This window comes from Semicossyphus pulcher, unplaced genomic scaffold (assembly GCF_022749685.1).
Source record: "Semicossyphus pulcher isolate SPU_LCO1_2020_fin unplaced genomic scaffold, fSemPul1.0.p SCAF_6, whole genome shotgun sequence".
In the NCBI taxonomy this organism is placed as follows: domain Eukaryota; kingdom Metazoa; phylum Chordata; class Actinopteri; order Labriformes; family Labridae; genus Semicossyphus; species Semicossyphus pulcher.
Genome location: NW_027211737.1, coordinates 12876273 through 12894184, shown reverse-complemented (window position 1 = coordinate 12894184; position 17912 = coordinate 12876273). Strand labels below are relative to the sequence as shown.

The 17912-nt window shown below is 38.9% G+C and overlaps 1 protein-coding gene across 1 annotated transcript; it reads right to left on the bottom strand.

Annotated features, from left to right (window-relative positions):
* Window positions 1–831: 831 nt before the first annotated feature.
* mapkapk5 (MAPK activated protein kinase 5) lies at window positions 832–15299 on the bottom strand. Its single transcript, XM_069683495.1, has 14 exons — window positions 14418–15299; window positions 12397–12470; window positions 8849–8924; window positions 8043–8140; window positions 5909–6017; window positions 5498–5587; window positions 5075–5170; window positions 4864–4944; window positions 4582–4769; window positions 3981–4101; window positions 3512–3642; window positions 3039–3154; window positions 2153–2257; window positions 832–1982 (listed from the first exon to the last, which is right to left on the bottom strand). Exons 1-14 carry the CDS (start codon window positions 14451–14453, stop codon window positions 1888–1890), a joined length of 1416 nt encoding a protein of 471 aa, XP_069539596.1. The 5' UTR covers window positions 14454–15299; the 3' UTR covers window positions 832–1887.
* Window positions 15300–17912: the final 2613 nt, after the last annotated feature.

The window sequence follows — 17912 nt, the reverse complement described above, 5'->3', positions numbered from 1 at the left end:
TAATTTCACTTTGGCTAATCAATGATAAATGGTTATTTAATGATATTAACAAATACAGGATATGAATAATGAAACGGGAAGGAGCATTTTCTGGTATTCAGACCTTTGAAATGAGTTTACAGTAATACTGACGGATGGATAGATACTATCTCACTACCATGTACATACATAGACTGAAATCCTCACAGAACTTGTTATTGAAGCTGAAATCCTTTTACTGATCATGTTGCAGTCAGTGTTTTTTTTTGTCTTTCTGTTGGCTTAAGTAAACAAGCCCTTTAGCTATAAAAGATCTTGAGTATTAACCGACCCTGGTCTGAAATCCAGTAGGTGCTACTTCATGTCAAGAAGTTCAAAATGAGTCACAGATCAACAACTTTGAATAAAGATTGGACTTAAAGTAATAATCTTGAAGATATTACTTAAAATAAATGTCTGTTAAAACACAAATATATTGGTGAATGAGGTAACACAACAGAGATTGAGTGTGAATAATGAAAGCCCTTGCGTTTGCAGTATTACAAACCGGATGTAGGTGGCCACATTCACAGTTATAATTAAAAGCGGCACAGTTAGTCATGTGGTTAGCAAGACAAAGAAAGTGGAGCCATAGCAACGGACTTGCTCTTTTACTTGTTTGTATGTAAAGCAGAATCTGTTTTCCTGTCTCTGCTAGCATCGCAAGCTGAACAAACTCAGAAAATGTTGATGACTACAGCCGATGAAACTGCTTAAACATGGGCGAAAAGAGAAATGTAGGTTTAAATGAGATCAAAATAAGTAAGCATACCTCATTAGTGAAACATCAGAGTTACCTCTCTCCAACAAAGAAAAAAAAAAGAAGATATTCAAAAGTGTTACTTTAAGGCCTTTCTGTATAGAGACTCATTTTTTCTCCTCACACTTGAAATAATTCACTTTATTTTTGAGCTGATCATAAACTTCATAAGCTGACAAACAGCATCATTAATTCACAGGAATGAGTTGAACTCACAGTTTTTTGAAAATCCAACGGTTTGACAATAAAGTCTCAACAATCTGAAAAAACTTCAAAAGAAACCATGAAATGGATAAAAGCTCCAGAAAAACTACCAAGCAGACCTTGGGTTAAGATTTTTTTGTCACAACACAAAATGAGTGAGAAAGATACAGAGCCAAAGTGTTAACGCCTGATCAATCTGCTGCTTTAGTCTTTTCGTGCAGTCTCTTACCAGCTTTAAAAAAGGAGTTGTGACAGCATTAATTTGAGGTTGCATTCGTCTATTTCATGACACTTTTTTTCTCCGCTCTGCCTCGACCTTTACACAACAAAAAGGTCAGGGGAAAGTTACACAAAAACAAAGGTTTATATAACTTAAACTCAGTCTGAGATTCAGAGTGTGTGGAAGAACAAAGTCACATCGCAGAAAGCTTCTCCTGACTTCAGAGCCCACTGCCGGGCTGCAAGTAAGGTATAAAATAATGGAACTCTTTGTTTAAATAAATAAAATTCTTAGGATGGTTAAAAGAAAATAAAATAGAATAAAATGTATATACTGGGATATAAAACATGACTTCCTGGACAAGCAGCTAATAAAAACTCCCTCCCAGAAAATAATTTCTTTAACTGATTTTTCTCCTTTATTTTTCTCCTTTTTTTTTTTCAAAAATGAAAATATAGTTTGTTTTTCTTCAATGTTCTTTGCAAGTGTCCATTAAAAAAAATTCTAGTACCAACAAGTCCTCTTTGAAATATATCTACAGCTGTACAATAGGTCTTTGCAATTGAATTCATGAAAAAGAAACAAAAATTAGCGCACTGCTTTACATAAAAAAGCCTCTTTACAGATGTGGGTTAAAAAGGGTCATAATAAACAATATAAAAAGAAGATAGAAAGACAGCGTTTGCTAGTGAGGTTCTTCCAGATTCGTCTTCTCTTCGATGGCCTGTTTCACTATTTCAGCCAACTTCAAGCGGTCGACTTTATCAGAGAAGGCTCGTCCTGCAAAGAAAGAGCTGCTGGTTAAGGACCTAAACTACCAGAAACAACACACAAAATTTGAAAATAAAGAAACTTTCAAAAGGTAAAATAGCTGCTTTGCTTGTAATTGTTTAATCCATGAGACAAATAACGACATAATTAAGATTTAGGCACAATGAAATGTTACTGACCGTCCCAGCTGAGCCCCTGCAGGCCGTCCCTCAGCAGTTTACAGTCTCTGTTGAACCTCCAGGCTTCATACATCACCTCATTCAGCTTTTCATCCTCGTTCTCTCCTGTAAAGAACAACACGACGAGATCAAACCCTAGTATGTGGCTGACCGCATCAGGTCAATGTGCGCTTTTGTGGGCAATGTGTTACAAGGACTGTCCTTATGAGGCGGATGACAATGTGTTTGAAAGCAGGTGCGCACCGCTGTCACTCAGTCACATACAGACCCGTGTGTTGGGTTGACCCTGGCGGTCAGCCACCAACAGTCACACCAGAATCTTCTCACTTTATCTGAGAGCCATTGTGGCAAGACAACCTGAAAATTCTGCCTCAGATGTAATGATATTTAAAGCTTTTAAAAGCTTTGCAGCCATGTTTATTCATTAGTCCCACTTGTTTTTGTTTGTAAAGCGTTTTTAACCTTTTTGAGGAAAGTGTATAAAAAAGGTTTATTAATATTAAATCTTAAAAGTGCCTTAAAATAGCCAAAGTTAATTAAAAGCCACTAAAGAATTGGGGAGAAAAACAGAAGAATATTCAGTTTAACATGCTATCCCTGTTCACACATCCACAGTGTATTTGTTTTGTTATTTTAGAGAAAAAAACAGTAAAATTACATGAAAACAAATCTACTGAAGACACACACCACTTATTCAACAAGCTAACATAAGAGATCTGTAGGTTTCTTGTCTGTTGTGTACAGCTTTGAAATGTAGACAGTGTATAAAGTATGTGTAAGCTTAGATCTGTGTTTTTATAGATATTTATTTTGTGAAATGCTGGTTGAATCTCACTTTTTGTGTAGTAAGTAAATATTTCTGACACATCAGTGTGAGTTTACTGACCAGCTTGTGGTAGTATACACTGTGCAATGACATCTCGTAATTTTTCCAGCGCAACGTTGGAGTCCTCCCCTCCATTCTCTGGGTCGTGAATGAAGAAACCGTCACTGGGCTTGGGGCTGCAACACAGACACAAAAACAGTTCAGACAAAACTTGGATTGTTTAAATCCACATCCTCACACAGACCCCTTTAATACATACCAATAAAGCCCTGAACATAAGAACCAGAGAATAAATAAGAATTATAGCACAACAGATAATGATATTTAAGTTAGTATTTAGAGTAATAGAGGAACACATCAGAAAAGCATCATCATCACCCCACTCCACTAAGCTCTGGTGCCTAGTGCAATAATAACTTTAAGGCTCTTTAGCTGCACTTTAAATACGGGAAAAAATATTTGTGTTTCTAAAATTTTAAAAACATAAGAGGATAAAAGTTGACACAAAAAAAATTAAGCAAAAGCAAGTATACCCTAGTAGTTTCCGCTTCCTGAGGATTGGGTTGTTGACAGAGTTGAGGGGCTTCAGGCTGACGTTCAGATCCTGTATTCTCATGTTGGCCAACTGCTCCGCATGAGCCTGCTGGATACCTGCGACTACCGCCTTGAGATGAGAGGACAAAAAGTGAATGAATAGATGAAGAGAATGTCCACATAACATATTTTGTAACAAGTTAGCTGAAAACTGTAGTCTCCCTGCCCTCCCTAAGCCCCTTTTCTACAGCCTACTCAAAGCTAGAATCATCAGGACCATAAAGGGGTGTGACATTTTGATAACACGTTATGCGTTATGCATGTCATCCGGGGATTTAAAAAGCAGCTCACCGCTAACTCAAAAACACAAAGTCTGTGTAACGACAGGTCTCCTTTAAGGCCGTATTGATGGATCAAGTCAAGGTCAAGATAAAGGGCAAGATTATTTCCATCCAAGTTCCCACTCACCTTGTCCATCATCATCTGGGCAGAGGGAAGCACGTTGTCAAGAGCCTCAGTGCAGTTAAGCCAAGGGTGAGCCAAGACTCCCTCAATAGTTAGCCTCTCCTCTGGCTTCACCTTCAGCAGCCTGCAAATTATTGGACACATAAAAGAATGAAGTAGGGTGTGTGCAGAAAAATGGTGTTTGTAATGATGGGGAAATATGAACAAAACAGTAAAGATGTTTAAGGAGAATAGTGAGGATAATCTCATGACAATAACAGACAAGAATAAAATAGAAGCAGCATGCACTGTTTGTATGTGTTGGACACTGAAAACAATATAATAAAAAAGTCGAAAAAACAGGACTGACAACAACAGATGGTGTACAAAATGGATCAAGAGCCAAATCCAAATCTCATGTGAGCTTCAACAGAACAGAAAGCCACAAACAAAAACAAAAATCAGTCCTAAAAGTCAACTTCAAATTTTTCTACCCCTGCTAAAGAGACAAAAAAATACTTTCAAATTTTCTCTTCACATGTCAACATTTAACCGGTAACAAGCTAATATGAAGAATACCTGCAGCCAGACCAGAGCAGAGCTTTAATGAAGCAAAAAGACTCACTTGCGTACGATGTCCTTGGCCATCTCAGAGATCTGGCTCCACTCATCTTCAGGGAAGTCGAAGCTGCCTGTCATAATCTTCTTCCTCATGTCCTTCGGGATGGTGCGACTGTGATGTTTGGAGTAGAACGGAGGATAGCCGCACAGCATCACGTAGATGATCACACCGAGAGACCACAAGTCACAGCTCTGAAATATGATAGAAAACCTTATTAAAACCAATTTCCATATCGCATACAGCAGATATTCAGTGATGATACTTATAAGAAACCTAACCTCTCACCTTGTTATAGGTATAAGGAGTGGGTGAGGTAGGTATAATTCCAGACTTCTCTTTCTGGTGTCTTCTTTGAGCCTCAAGTACCTGAACAGCAGAAGAGGAAACATCATGTTAGCATCAGACTTCAATATTGCTACATTTAATTCACATTGAGAAGAAAATCTTGTGTGTCATTTTAAAGTATCTTTGCATGTATTCTACATCCCTACTTTACCTGAGGTGCTACGTAGTAAGGAGTGAACTGAGGGGTCATCAAGTCTCCTTGATCAATTTTGGCAAAGCCAAAGTCACACAACTTCACAGGTGCATCCTGCGCGACAGACAGAATCACAGAGTTATCCGCATGAACTGTAACATAAATTAGCTTGCTTGAGATTCACCTATCAGAATGTCCAAAGGAATACATTTAAGTTCTAGGGATATCATTGAAGGTGCTGCCAGAGTACAGGTGGATTTAAAGTCTATCACAGCAAATGCAGGTGGAATATTTCTAAAGCCTCGTAATCATCTTGGCCAAATTCTACCAAATACAACAGGTCATTTCCCCCCTTGTGTCACTCCCAAAGAATCAGTGGCATTAGCAGAAGATCTAGTGACACAATCTCAATAACATTGTCTATATTTTAATGTAACTTACCAGAGAGTTATCCTTAAAGAGCAGGTTCTCTGGCTTCAGGTCACGATGTGCAATATTAAGGGAGTGACAATGTTCCAAGGCTTGACTGATCTGCAGGGGGGAAGAGATACCACACTGATCAATCTGTGTGTGTGTGTCAAAGCAGCCTTTAGACACACTTGATTTAAGCTTGTGCTTTTTGCATATTTTGACTATGTGTCTCAGCTTTGTCCAAGCACAGTGCTGCTAATGACATGGGGAGGCTGAAAGATAAGCTGTTACACACACACAGGAGAAATGCTTCACTAGAAGGAGCGCTTTATCAGACGCTGTAGGACAAAGACGGACTAAGAGAAATTAAACATCGAGACACAGACGTCAAACAAACTGTGTTGACTCCTGGTACCCTGAAACGTGTGTGTCTTTACCTACCTGTTTAGTGACCTGGCTGGCCATCTTTTCAGTAAAGTGCCTGTGCTGACTGATTCTGTGGAACAGCTCGCCGCCCTCCATCATCTCCATGACGATCAGGAGCCTCGCTCTGTGACAGAAACAAGACAGGAGGTTTGGATGGTCAAATAGGCAGATAAACGAACATTTAAAACTAATATAACCACCTCACGGTTGTATGCCTACACCAGCCAGTCATGTTGCAGTTTGATGTGGGGATGGGAGAAGAGGCATATTTTTGGATTTTATAGACAATTTGAAAAAAACAGGCCACACCACAAACATTTATAGTAGGGCTATAATACCAGATAACTTCTGCCCCTCTCTCTGTTTTCCTGAATAGCATGATTGCCAATAAAACCATCTTGACAAAGAACAAACAGGTAAGCAAGGGGTACAGCAGGGGGAGATTGTCCACTTACTGAATGGACTTCAACTTTTCTCTTAGACACATAAAATATTATTTTAGAAAAACATATGTAATTGAATTGCTTCCAGGTCTTCTTCTGTCTGGAGGGTCACTGACATTTGACCACTAAAATCTAATCAGGTTATTCTTAAAGGTATAATAAGTAGGATTGTCCTAGAAAAATAAAATATAGACTTTTACAACAAATATATAAATCATCACTTATAGGCCTCTATATATGTGTGTTGGTGAGTGTGTGTGCAGACCCTTCCTTCTGCATCTATTCTGTTGTTTTGGTTTGCACGGGACGTTTTCAGGAGGGGCGCTGTTGTGGTTCCCTGAGCCAATCACAGTGTATAGGTGAGTGTGGGAGTGGTTCAAATTAGCAACTGGGCCCCATTCAGACCGGAGAACATGGCGAAAGAGCGATGCAGAGTTGGCGTTCTTTCTGTTGGACAGGCAGGTGCCTCAAACCGGGCAGGACAAACTAACAGGCGATTAGCATGCTAGCGCAAAGCTAACTGCCGGGATGAATGTTCCTTTCCATTTAAAACTGTTGGAACAATGTCAAGGAAAGTGATTTCCCAGGACACTAGTATAAGACCTTTGACCTTTCAGGTAAAAAATGTCATCACTTTATTATTGTATCCTATTCACCTATTGTGTGAAATTTGGTGAGAATTCGTCCAAAAAACATGTTTTGTCGCAGTTCAATCAGTCCAAGTGGACCAACAGCAAGATTGGAATTGTACATCGTGTGATGTCATGAGAGGCAGTGACATAGATTGGAGATACAGTCCCTCCTGGTGGCTGCAACAAGGACTACAACCCATCATGGAATCCATGAAAAGACTACAGAGCCCAGAGTCAGCAGGGCAGTCAGGACAATGGTTGCTGCCCAGCTGAACCATATTAGCTGATTACCTCATGCTGTGTTCAAAATGCCATACTATACTAGCAGCACGTACTGATTTGGCCAAAATGTAGTCTGCATTGTGCAGTATGCAAACAAAAGCAAAGTGTGCAGTAGGTCAAAGATACTCGGATGTCGTACTGATTTGGAAGAAATCTCCAGTATGCATCGGACTGGTCTATCTCGCCTATTGTATCCCACAATGCAAAGCGGTGGATCATCACAGCAGCAGTGACGGACAGCAGCAGCATTCCAGCAGAAGGGGGCGCTATAGCTGAAGAAGAGGCGGTTATTGTTTACTTCTGCCTGGTGTAACATACTGCAAAATGAATTTGAAAAACTCCTCCATACTACATACTACTGCCGTACGCAGTATGCAGTATATAGTACAGCATTTCGAACACAGCCCTAGTGAGGGAGGAACAAGTGAAAGGGAAACAGTGTAGGGAGAAGACAGAGAATGACTGTGGACAGAAGAAACGGGGCTTTTGTCAGCTTAACACTAAGATAGCTGGCTAGAATTTTGAGTTACATCCCTGTTTTGATTTTGTCTGCAAGAATTAAGTTCACCTGTACGATAAGACAGAATACATTGTCTTTATGTTGGAAAACAGCGCTTCACTGTCTTCATTCCCGGCACCCACACCTCAAAAGCCCCAAGAGAAAAGCTCCCAACCTCTCAAGACATCACAATAGGTACAGACAGGCAACCAGGTAACATTTTGCCTCCAGCGGTTGTCACCGGTACAGAGGCATAAAGAGAAATGCAGAAAGAATTTCACACAGCTTTTTACCTAGGGCTGGACTCATGTGGGAACTGGACACTATTGGCGTAAACCTCAAGGATTTGCACGATGTTTGGGTGGTTAGCACACATCATATGGAGACGCACCTGCATGGAAGGTAATAAAATGCTATTTATACAGTAATTCAGTTAAATATGTTTCATTTCATTTTAAAAACACAGAACCTGAAAAAAGCAACCTGTCCTCCATACAATCACTCTGTTGAGAGTCTGCTTTTGAATGAGAAATAAATGCTAAGTTAAATTGTAAATTAAACACACAAAACAACAACAACAATAAAATAACAATTATGTTTTATTGTTGTTATCATTATTAGTATAACAACAACAACGGAACACAAAAAACAGGATGTATCCAAGGCTCCAAACCCTAATTTAAAATGACAATAGCCTAATGAACATTTTGTTTAGTGGTAATAATTTGTCTGTATTGGCTCGGCAGTGAAAGCCTTCCCAGTTCAGCAGTGATGGCTTCTGAATAGAAAGTCTGTGTTGCTTGTTTTGACTGCATGTCTCACTGCTCCACTGCTGAATAAGCTGCTTGATCAAAACAGAAGGCTGCTAATGACATGGAGAGGCTGCTAGACACTCTGTTCACCACAGGAAGAAAATGTTACGGACAAAACAGCCCGTACAAACAGACAGAAGGAGACCAGGAGACAGATTGACGAGGACAGAAAAACAGTTATTAAAGACTGATAACAGGCAGACAGACAGGACAAAGCATATTGATAACAGGGGAAGACGACAAACAACAGGCATTAATCACAATGGAGACAGTGTTTCCCCTCTAACCTCATTTCTGGCTTTGGGGCGATCAATGAGGATCTTCAGGGCGAGGCGTTCCTGAGATGACTTCTTCACACAAACTCTAAACAGGAAGAAACCAGAGTCAATAATCATTTAAGTCAACATGAAACTCTGGCACAGGATTCATCATGTATGGGAAAGAATCTATAAAGGTAGTTTGTATAGTGTGGCAGGGATCGTCTTATTTCCAGGTGCTCTGTTTGTTGCTCTAAATCTTTGTCTTTAATCACTGTCTGAATATAAACAACACAGTTAGGCTTTTTACTTCCATTCTTGTTTATATGATTAAGAAACATGATCAATATGAAGCAACATCTAGTTATTTTTATAGCCCAATGACTGTATATATAGATTTAACGACGCGTCTCCATCTGCTCTCACTGTATGGAATTGATGCCAAAATAGCCTCTGTGATAGGCGCTGCCATCTTGTGATGGTGACATCATTTGGAGCCAGAGTCCGCGCATTAGAGATCGGCGGGGGACGCCGCTGTAGCCACTTCCACTAACCGAAACACACTTAACTTACATCAATGACTGTACGGGGAGAGGAGACGTAACTAAAACAATCACTGTTTTAGTTACGTCTCCTCTCCCTGTTCCTCCTCTACTCTGCTAATCCGGAACAGATCAGCTGCAGGAGCCGTATTTGTCAACAGAGCTGTCAATCATCCTTGTCAGAAAGATGAACACTTGGATGTAAATCAGCATGATAAGAACTAACTATAATGACAGACACCATGTTTGAGAAACATTTATTTGGTGTGTATTTTGATTTTATAGTTTGACTCATGTCCCATCTGTTAACATGTAGGAGGCGGGCTTTATGACCTATACTGCAGCCAGTCAGTAGGGGGCGCTCGAAATGTTTTGGCTTCACTTTTAGGGAGCTGTCATGTCATCCATTTTTTTATACAGTCCATGTTATAGCCCAAAAGCATAATTTTCAATCATATTCAACAGAAACCAATGGCGCTAATGGTCAGTAAAATCATGTGATTTGACACTGTCCTTCAGCATTTGGTATGTTCAGCAAGAGCTTGCTCAAACTCATTAAAGCTAGAAGATGGTTGCAATGGCATTCTATCCAAATATCAAATAAGGCCACTAATGAGCTGTAGGCACAGTAAGTCCAGACTGACGCGAATGACAGGAGATGTAATGCAGTTTAAAAGGTTGACTTAAAATGTTAAAATTACACTTTGTCACATGATAGATAAACTGTATGCTCTCGTGCCTACGCAGCTCTCATAACAACTCAACCGCACATGATGTCACTCAATATTCTTAAAGGAGCATTAGTCAACATTCAAGATCAAATTATACATGCATTTATCTTCTTATGGATTATAATACAACATTACTTGTCCTATAAAATACTAACTATGAATTCACTTGTATTTACACTGTGGCTCTTACAATAATTAGGCTACATTTAGTGAAATATTCATACAGAGACACCATGTTTAAGTTGTAGTTAAACAAAGTTTGTTTGGCACCCTCCTTAAAGTCTTGTTAATATGTGCTGCAAAGTTAAAGCAGCTGACTAGACAAGAGATAAGAACAGTATTTTGGCAACATTACAGCTTGTTATGGGAAGTTATAATCGTGGATGCATTCTTTGGTTTTACACTCAAAAAAAGATGCAAACGAGAAGAATATTTTACCTATTGTACATTTTACATAAATATTTCCGTTTAGGATTGCAGCAGAAAACAGATAATTAATTTTTCTGATAGGTTCATGAACTCTTTTCTCCCTCCTCTAAGCAGCAGGGACTAAACTATTCTCTTTAAACAGCAACCTCTGGCCCTTAAACTCAGATTACACTATTAAAGCATTACTGAGAGAAACATTCTGCTTCGGCCAAAGTTCACTTCACTGGAAAGCAACACCCGCCTAATGAATCACAGATTGCAACAGAGGGGGGCTGGGACAGAAAAAGACATGAATGTGTTCGGAGAAGGAGGTGAATAGAGAAATCAAAAAAGGTTAAGAATTAGGCAAACGTCTCCATGAATCAGAGCGGGGCACAGATTTAGAAAAAATGACACACGGGGTTAGTTCGAGGTTCTCAGAAACAGCATGAATCACCAGTTCATCATGAAGTATTAAGAGTGTTTACATGGAGGGCTGGTGACTCAGACCCTCAGCATTCTTGTTACTACACACTTTAGGAAATAACAGGTTGTCCTCTGCTGAACGAGACCTGTGACATATTCAAGCTTTAGTGACACACGCTGATATGTTATAGACCATATCTAGCTCGAACCAGCAGCTCAGCCGGAGTTACACAGGAGAAACTGCAGCCGCTGCCTCTCTGTATGGTGTCACAGTAGGTTTACTATGTATATAAAGAGATGATAGCTGGGATACAATAAAGGGGAATACTGAAAAACATACTCCTAAAAAATGAGTAAATCAATGCAGTATTCATGGCCAGTGTGAGTATTACCAGAAACATTACAAACCAGTATTCACAATTTAATTCAGGTTGCAGGCCAATGCAGAGTGACATCTAATGCATGTTCAAAAGTCCTGTTACCAAGCTTCAGCCTGTCTTTCACCTTCCCCAAAATGCCTCAACGCATTTTCTAAAATGTGAAACGTAACAAGGATCGAAAGGGATTTCTGCTTGTTTGGAGAATTTGAGAAATGCGTGCTTCCCTCCAATAAGTTACTGCGTATGTGTTTGTGAAGTGGAGAGGATTAGAGAGAAGAATGCAGAGGGGAATGAACAGATAAAGAAAGCTGCTGAGTTTTATCATTGATCCCTCGTGCATCCATGTGCAACCACTATTCAATCGGAGTGCAGCTTCTTCTTTGCACAAAGTTTTATCTATAGCTTCTGGACAAAACCTGCCAAAGCTGAGGAAAAGGACAAATTCACCTTTTACAAGAATTAATTTACACTTCCAAAAACAGGCTAGAAGTGGGGGGGGGGGTGGTTTTAAGATGGATTCATCCCAGAATGCTGCAATAACATCACAGGAGAAGTAATAAGCAGCATATATCAACAACATGTAGGAAGGTGTTTTGGCAGCAATTATTAGTCATGTACTGCAAGGGCTGAACCATAAATCAATATTTATCTATCTCTTAAATCCTATCATGGGATTTTGGAAGAGTTTGAGTCACGATACACCGTTTTAATATCCAAACAAAAACTTCAGTCTCAAGTGACGCTGGCTTTTCTTTCACAGCTGTATCTAACCCAACAGATCTCTCCCAGTGTGACTTCTGTATACAAAAACTATGCCAGTGAAAAATGCAGCACCAAAATGATGGCCCTTTTCCATGGACACCGACAAGACAATTTAACAGGGGATTTACCAATCACAAACAGACTGCTTGTCCTGGTTGTATTTAAATAAAACATTATTAAAGTAAAACCAGGACAGAGGTGTGTCTATGCAACACTGCCAACAGTTTGACAGCATAAACACAGTTAAAGCAGTAGAAAAGATAATATTTAGAGACTGGAAAAGGACCAGGGAGAAAAGTACTTCTTAGCACGCATTCTCTCACGCTCACCTGACAGGTCCACTGATGCCGGCTCCTAACTTCTGTGTCCAGTTTATGTTGTACTCGTCTAGGATGGATGTCTCCTGTCGGGAAGTAAAAGCACACGAGACAATATGTCAGATGTTTGAAAGTAAAAAACAGGACAAATCTTTTCACAAAACTGAAATGTTTTAAAAAGCAAGGATAAGGTTTATGGAAACCCATTTTTCCACATTTATCAGCATACCTTCTATCATGCAGGAAAATCAACAACCCATTGCCTAAAAAAAGACCATTCCTCATAACTGTCAGAACCCAAAATATCAACTGAACCTGCCATTTATCTCACATAGATAGTTTCACATAATTTTAAAACCAAATCCTCTTACAAAACAGTTTGGCAGATTCAGCTGACATTGTACTGAGTGAGAGTGCCTGCATTATCCCCATTGTATTAGCACTTGTTTGTGTAACAGCTATCTTATCCATTATCACCTGTCTGGTTCCACAACAGCGCTAACCCTTAACACAGATTAGACGAGAAAGACGACAGCTCGGGCAGCTGTGATATAAAAACATGGTCAATCTTAGCCAACCCTGCCTATAAAAGGATTATCGTATATGATTATTATTTACAGTTGAAAACTATTGTAATGGATTTCCAATCCAATCCAAATGTATTTATAAAGCACATTTAAAAACAACAAACATTGACCAAAGTGCTGTACAACATAAAAGCCATAAAAACAACACAATAAACAGATTTCTTAGAATCAGACCTGTGCCGATCTAAATATATAGTTTTGGTTTGTCAATATTTTCATCTTTGTGCTGTATTTAGGTAGAAAACTGTTAAATTTACAGATTAAGATCAGCAAATTATACATGAGCCCATGTCTTTCTTTCCTGAGAATATATTAGTCTTGGCCAGGACAATGAATTTTAACGTGTGCCACTACAAGCAGGTACTGTTCTGGACAATTCAATCTGCCCTGTTCAAGCACAAAAAGGATGATGATAATCAGGATTTATGGCAATTACGAAACAAAGGCGAAGGTTTGGGGTTTAACAGGCAAGTATATCAACATATCTTTGAAGGTTCTAGATAATGGATTATGTATCTAAAAAAAGCTGGTTATCAATTTGGCTATTTTAATTTTATTTTACCAATTCAGCTTTAATATAATTCACATTGAAGAAGCAGGGTTTGTAAGACAACAATGTGCACCATCAATGGCTCAGGAGAAATGTATTTAATACAGGGAAAAATATTACTGTTGATAACTGAGGAGCAATCAACTGCAACTCAAAAACTGCACCAGCTCCAGCTGCTTTAACACTTCGATCAGATCCTCTTAACTGAACCTGCTCTGGAGTAAGTGTGCCATACAGCAAGTGTTATAATAATAATTTAATAGTTAAGAGTGGGCCAGGGTCTTGACACCAGAGAGCTTGGGTTAATCCCAACGTAAGATGGCTAAACCACCAATCGTTTGTCATTATAACGACCCCAATGGACGTGTGTCCCAGTTCTCAGTGACATCTCCCTAGTAAATCCAGCATTACGCACATTCTGACCCAACTGTGGCTGTGGGGGGCCGGGGCCACTTAGGATCACATTTTACTGCGGACATAAATGCTCGAGCAGTGACACATTAATGAGAGCAGGCCAGGAACAAATGCCAGTACCAGAGTGTATGGGAGTGTTGCAGTTAAATGACAAGGCTACACAGACCCAAGCTCTGCGGTCATGTGGATCTTGGGGCAAACTTTCTGTAAGATTTTTTTTTAATTACTAGTATTTGTGTAAGAATATTAAATTCATGTTGACAGCAGCAATTTTATAATCATGTATGTATTTCCAGCAAACAGATATCCAGTTGTCATTCCACAACTCCAATATCAACAATAAAGATAATAACATTTCCACAATCAAAGTAAATTGTTTCAGCTTCCCTTATTGACTATCAAAAATGATAAATATTTCAGCAGGGTAAACTACTGCAATGTTAACTTGCATGAAGATTTACATTTGATTTTGTTAAACTTACCTTGATGAACTTGTCTGCGTTATTATCCTCCGACATGGTGTTATGCTGTGGACAGGTGAAGTCTGCCTCGCAAAACAGGTGACAGTGGAAAGAAGGTGTTTGTCTCTGACCTTTATAAAGTTTCGGTCTAGCAACCCTGGGCTGGACCAAGGCTGTTATATTACTTCTGATGACAGAAAAAGGCCATTAGAGCAAAATGATATTCGGCAACCGACCAGCCAAAGCCGAGTTACGTTCACTCGGAGACCTGGAGCCCACGAGCCGGGACGATGTGACGTTAGATCAGGCCACCTTGGCTCCCAACCTCGGGGTCCGACTGGCTCTTCAAGTCGTCTTAAATTCACTGTAGTGACCATGTAGAGTGCAAACTCCGAGCAAAGTGACCAGAAAAGCCCAAGACAAGTCCAACGTGGACTAGTCCACTACTTTCTGAGGGACAAGAAGTGTATTTTTAGCCCGCGCAGTGACAGCAGTGGTCTGTTCGCGCTGCGGAGACACAGGGGACCGGCGAAGTTGCGGTTAGCTAGCTTGCTAGCAAGTAAGCTAATGCGACTCCATCCCACGGTCAGGGTTGAATATTTCACAAAGAAGTTAAGCGCAAAAGATATGATATAACACAGATACTATCTGAAAATCACCGATACTGTCCTCGGTGAGCAGCGGGTTGATCTGACACAACGAGCACACTGTGTTCCCAAAGGCAGAGCAGCCTATTATGTCGTCGAGCTGAGCTTGCTAACGCGCTAGCGAGTTAGCTCAGGTGGTAAGTTTGTTTCCCCTTTTACTCAAAGCCACAGACGTCAACATCCTTTAGTGCGGCAGTTTAATGGAGAAACATAGCTCATAATGACATTAAACCACCCCAGTAATGGAATGGGTTCATTAAAAATGTTTTCATCGGTGACCAAGGAGATACACGCATCTCTGGACTATTTTGCTAATCCTATAGCATCTTGTCAGAGTGGAATACACAACCCGAGTCGGCACTACGCTATAGCAGCCCAAGCGGAATGCCTGATCAAAATCATCGACACGTCGTTTAAATTTAGAAAATACTTTGGTCCGCATTTTTTTTACTTCAATGAATGTGCATTATAGATGTGCATTAAGTAAGTCATGACCAGTTTATTTTTAAATTGAGCTGAATCAAAATGTGATCAAAATACGTTTGAAATGGCCAGAATCATCGGGTGGGTCCATTTTAGGACCCAGTTTTCTTTATACATACATACATATATATATATATATATATATTTTTTTCAATTAACTTTATTACCAATTAGCTTTGTGTTCAATACAATCCGGCAAACGTGTCTTAATTGAAATATTGAGCACATATTAAATGCAAATTATAAAAGACAAAATACTTATTGCATGCCCTCTTTAAAGCTCCTGTGCTTTTCGCTGGTTATGAAACATACTGAAATTAATTCTGATTACTGTGATATGACTTACAAAAGCATCAGTGACAAGATTGATTATTTCTATATAGTTATTTTTAATGCCTGAACCTGTTGGTGATTAACTGTAAGCTGCCTTTGTTTACATTTTCCAGGGCAAAAACTAAAAGTGAGTGATGTCCTAAGACATCTCGGTTTTAGGAATGCAGATGTTTCCCAGCAGAAAAATACAGTTTATCAAAGGTTTGGCATTATCATTAAGGACAGAAGCTACAATAACATCATCTTATGTTGCACAAATTAAGAGATGCATGTAACTATTATACGTCAAGTTTGAGAGACCATTGCTTGTTTCATATAAAATGTGTAAAACAGACCTGATATTTTTGACTCATTCTATATAATATAATGTTCACTGTGATGTTCCCTGTGCAAAGCTTTACATTTTTTTCTCATGCCTAGTTTGTTGTATACCAACTTAAATTTGGCAATTCCTTATATTTTTATATGAACAGCAAGTAATTGTGTAGCCACTATAAGTGACTATTTTTCTTAAACTTTTCCCAAAGAAAAAAAAAAATGTTAACGAGAAAATTAAAGGTTTCTGTGTTTCTACACCCACTTATTGTGTCTAGAGTCTTGTCAATAAAATCCATTTTAAGTTAACAGTAATACTCTTAAACCTGCAATTTTTAACATTTGTATCTGGGTGCAAGCTGCACGTCTGCAAGCATTATTATTCCCGTCATGGAAAGGTTAAAAAGGCTTGTATTTCCCCAATAAAGTTTTTCACTGAGAAGCACCCAATGTACACAGTGCCGAGTTTAGTGGTAGACTGTGTCTGAAGGGCAGGGGTGGAATAAATAAAAAGAGCACCAGCAGCTGCAAGTGGTAGGGCACGGTTGAGCAGAAGGTTGTGATGCATTAAAGGTAAAACCAAATCCTGTTCAAAATTTTTTTAAAAGTTGTATGTTTTACTTGTTAAAGATTTAAAGCATATCTTTTGCGTACTAGACCTATAATTTTCTAGCATGAGGGGCAGTCTATAAATGACATTGCATTTCCTTTTCACCATTAGCACTTTATCACGTTTTCTTGTACTTTTCTTTCTACCATAGGAGTGGCATATATGACTGGGAAGAGGGGGGCTATATTGGGGTAAGAAAATGAGAACCCAAAAGCTATAAACTGGCTACCAATTTGTTTCTTTCTGCTGACCTTCTCATCGGGAACATGTGAAATGAACACTTGCTTTTTTACACTTGTGGCCTTCAATTCAATGCAATGGCCCTGCAATAAATTAAATTTTTGAAGTTTATGATGTTTACAATTTTGCCCCATTTTGTTTACAATGGTGACAAATAGCCTATATTTGCGTAATAATCAGTCAAATTTGAATCCCATTTGAGCTGTCAAATCAAAAAAGGCTCACCGAGGTGTTTCATTGTATGTCTCATATTATTATAAATAATGAATTAATACTTTGAGCACAAAACAAACGATGAGGCTAAAATCTAAAATTATAAATGTATTAATAAATTTGTCATTAAAAACACATCATATGTAGATATGCATTATTAAAACACATCAAGGCATTTTTGAAACGGAAAAAATAGGGTAAAAGAAAAATATTAATATACCTGTAACAATTCAACATATCAGGAGCCTGACATGTGTTGGGACATGTAAATACATGTATTTATAGATACCAAATAGTATCTGCAATAAATAGGAATTGATTGCTTCTTTTTATTATTTTTTTTGCTAGCTGCATAACCTTCTATCCTGTATGAATAAATTATCCATGTGTATTTTGCTAATGAGTATGTTGTTAAAGCACTTGGCTTGGGCAGCACACTCCCTGTATGTCTATGCCCGTTTATTGTGATTGTTTAGGTTACGTCAGTCATTTGCAAGATGGAAATACTCAAATAAAGAATCATCTTTATCAGGCTAATGGTGAGCAATCATATTTTAACGTGTACGTTTTTTTTACCATCAATATGCACACACAAGCAGTGTGTAAATAACGTGTGTCTATCCTTGTGCGCTTGTCTGTTTAGTGTGTTCGCCGGCTCACGTGGATACCACAAAA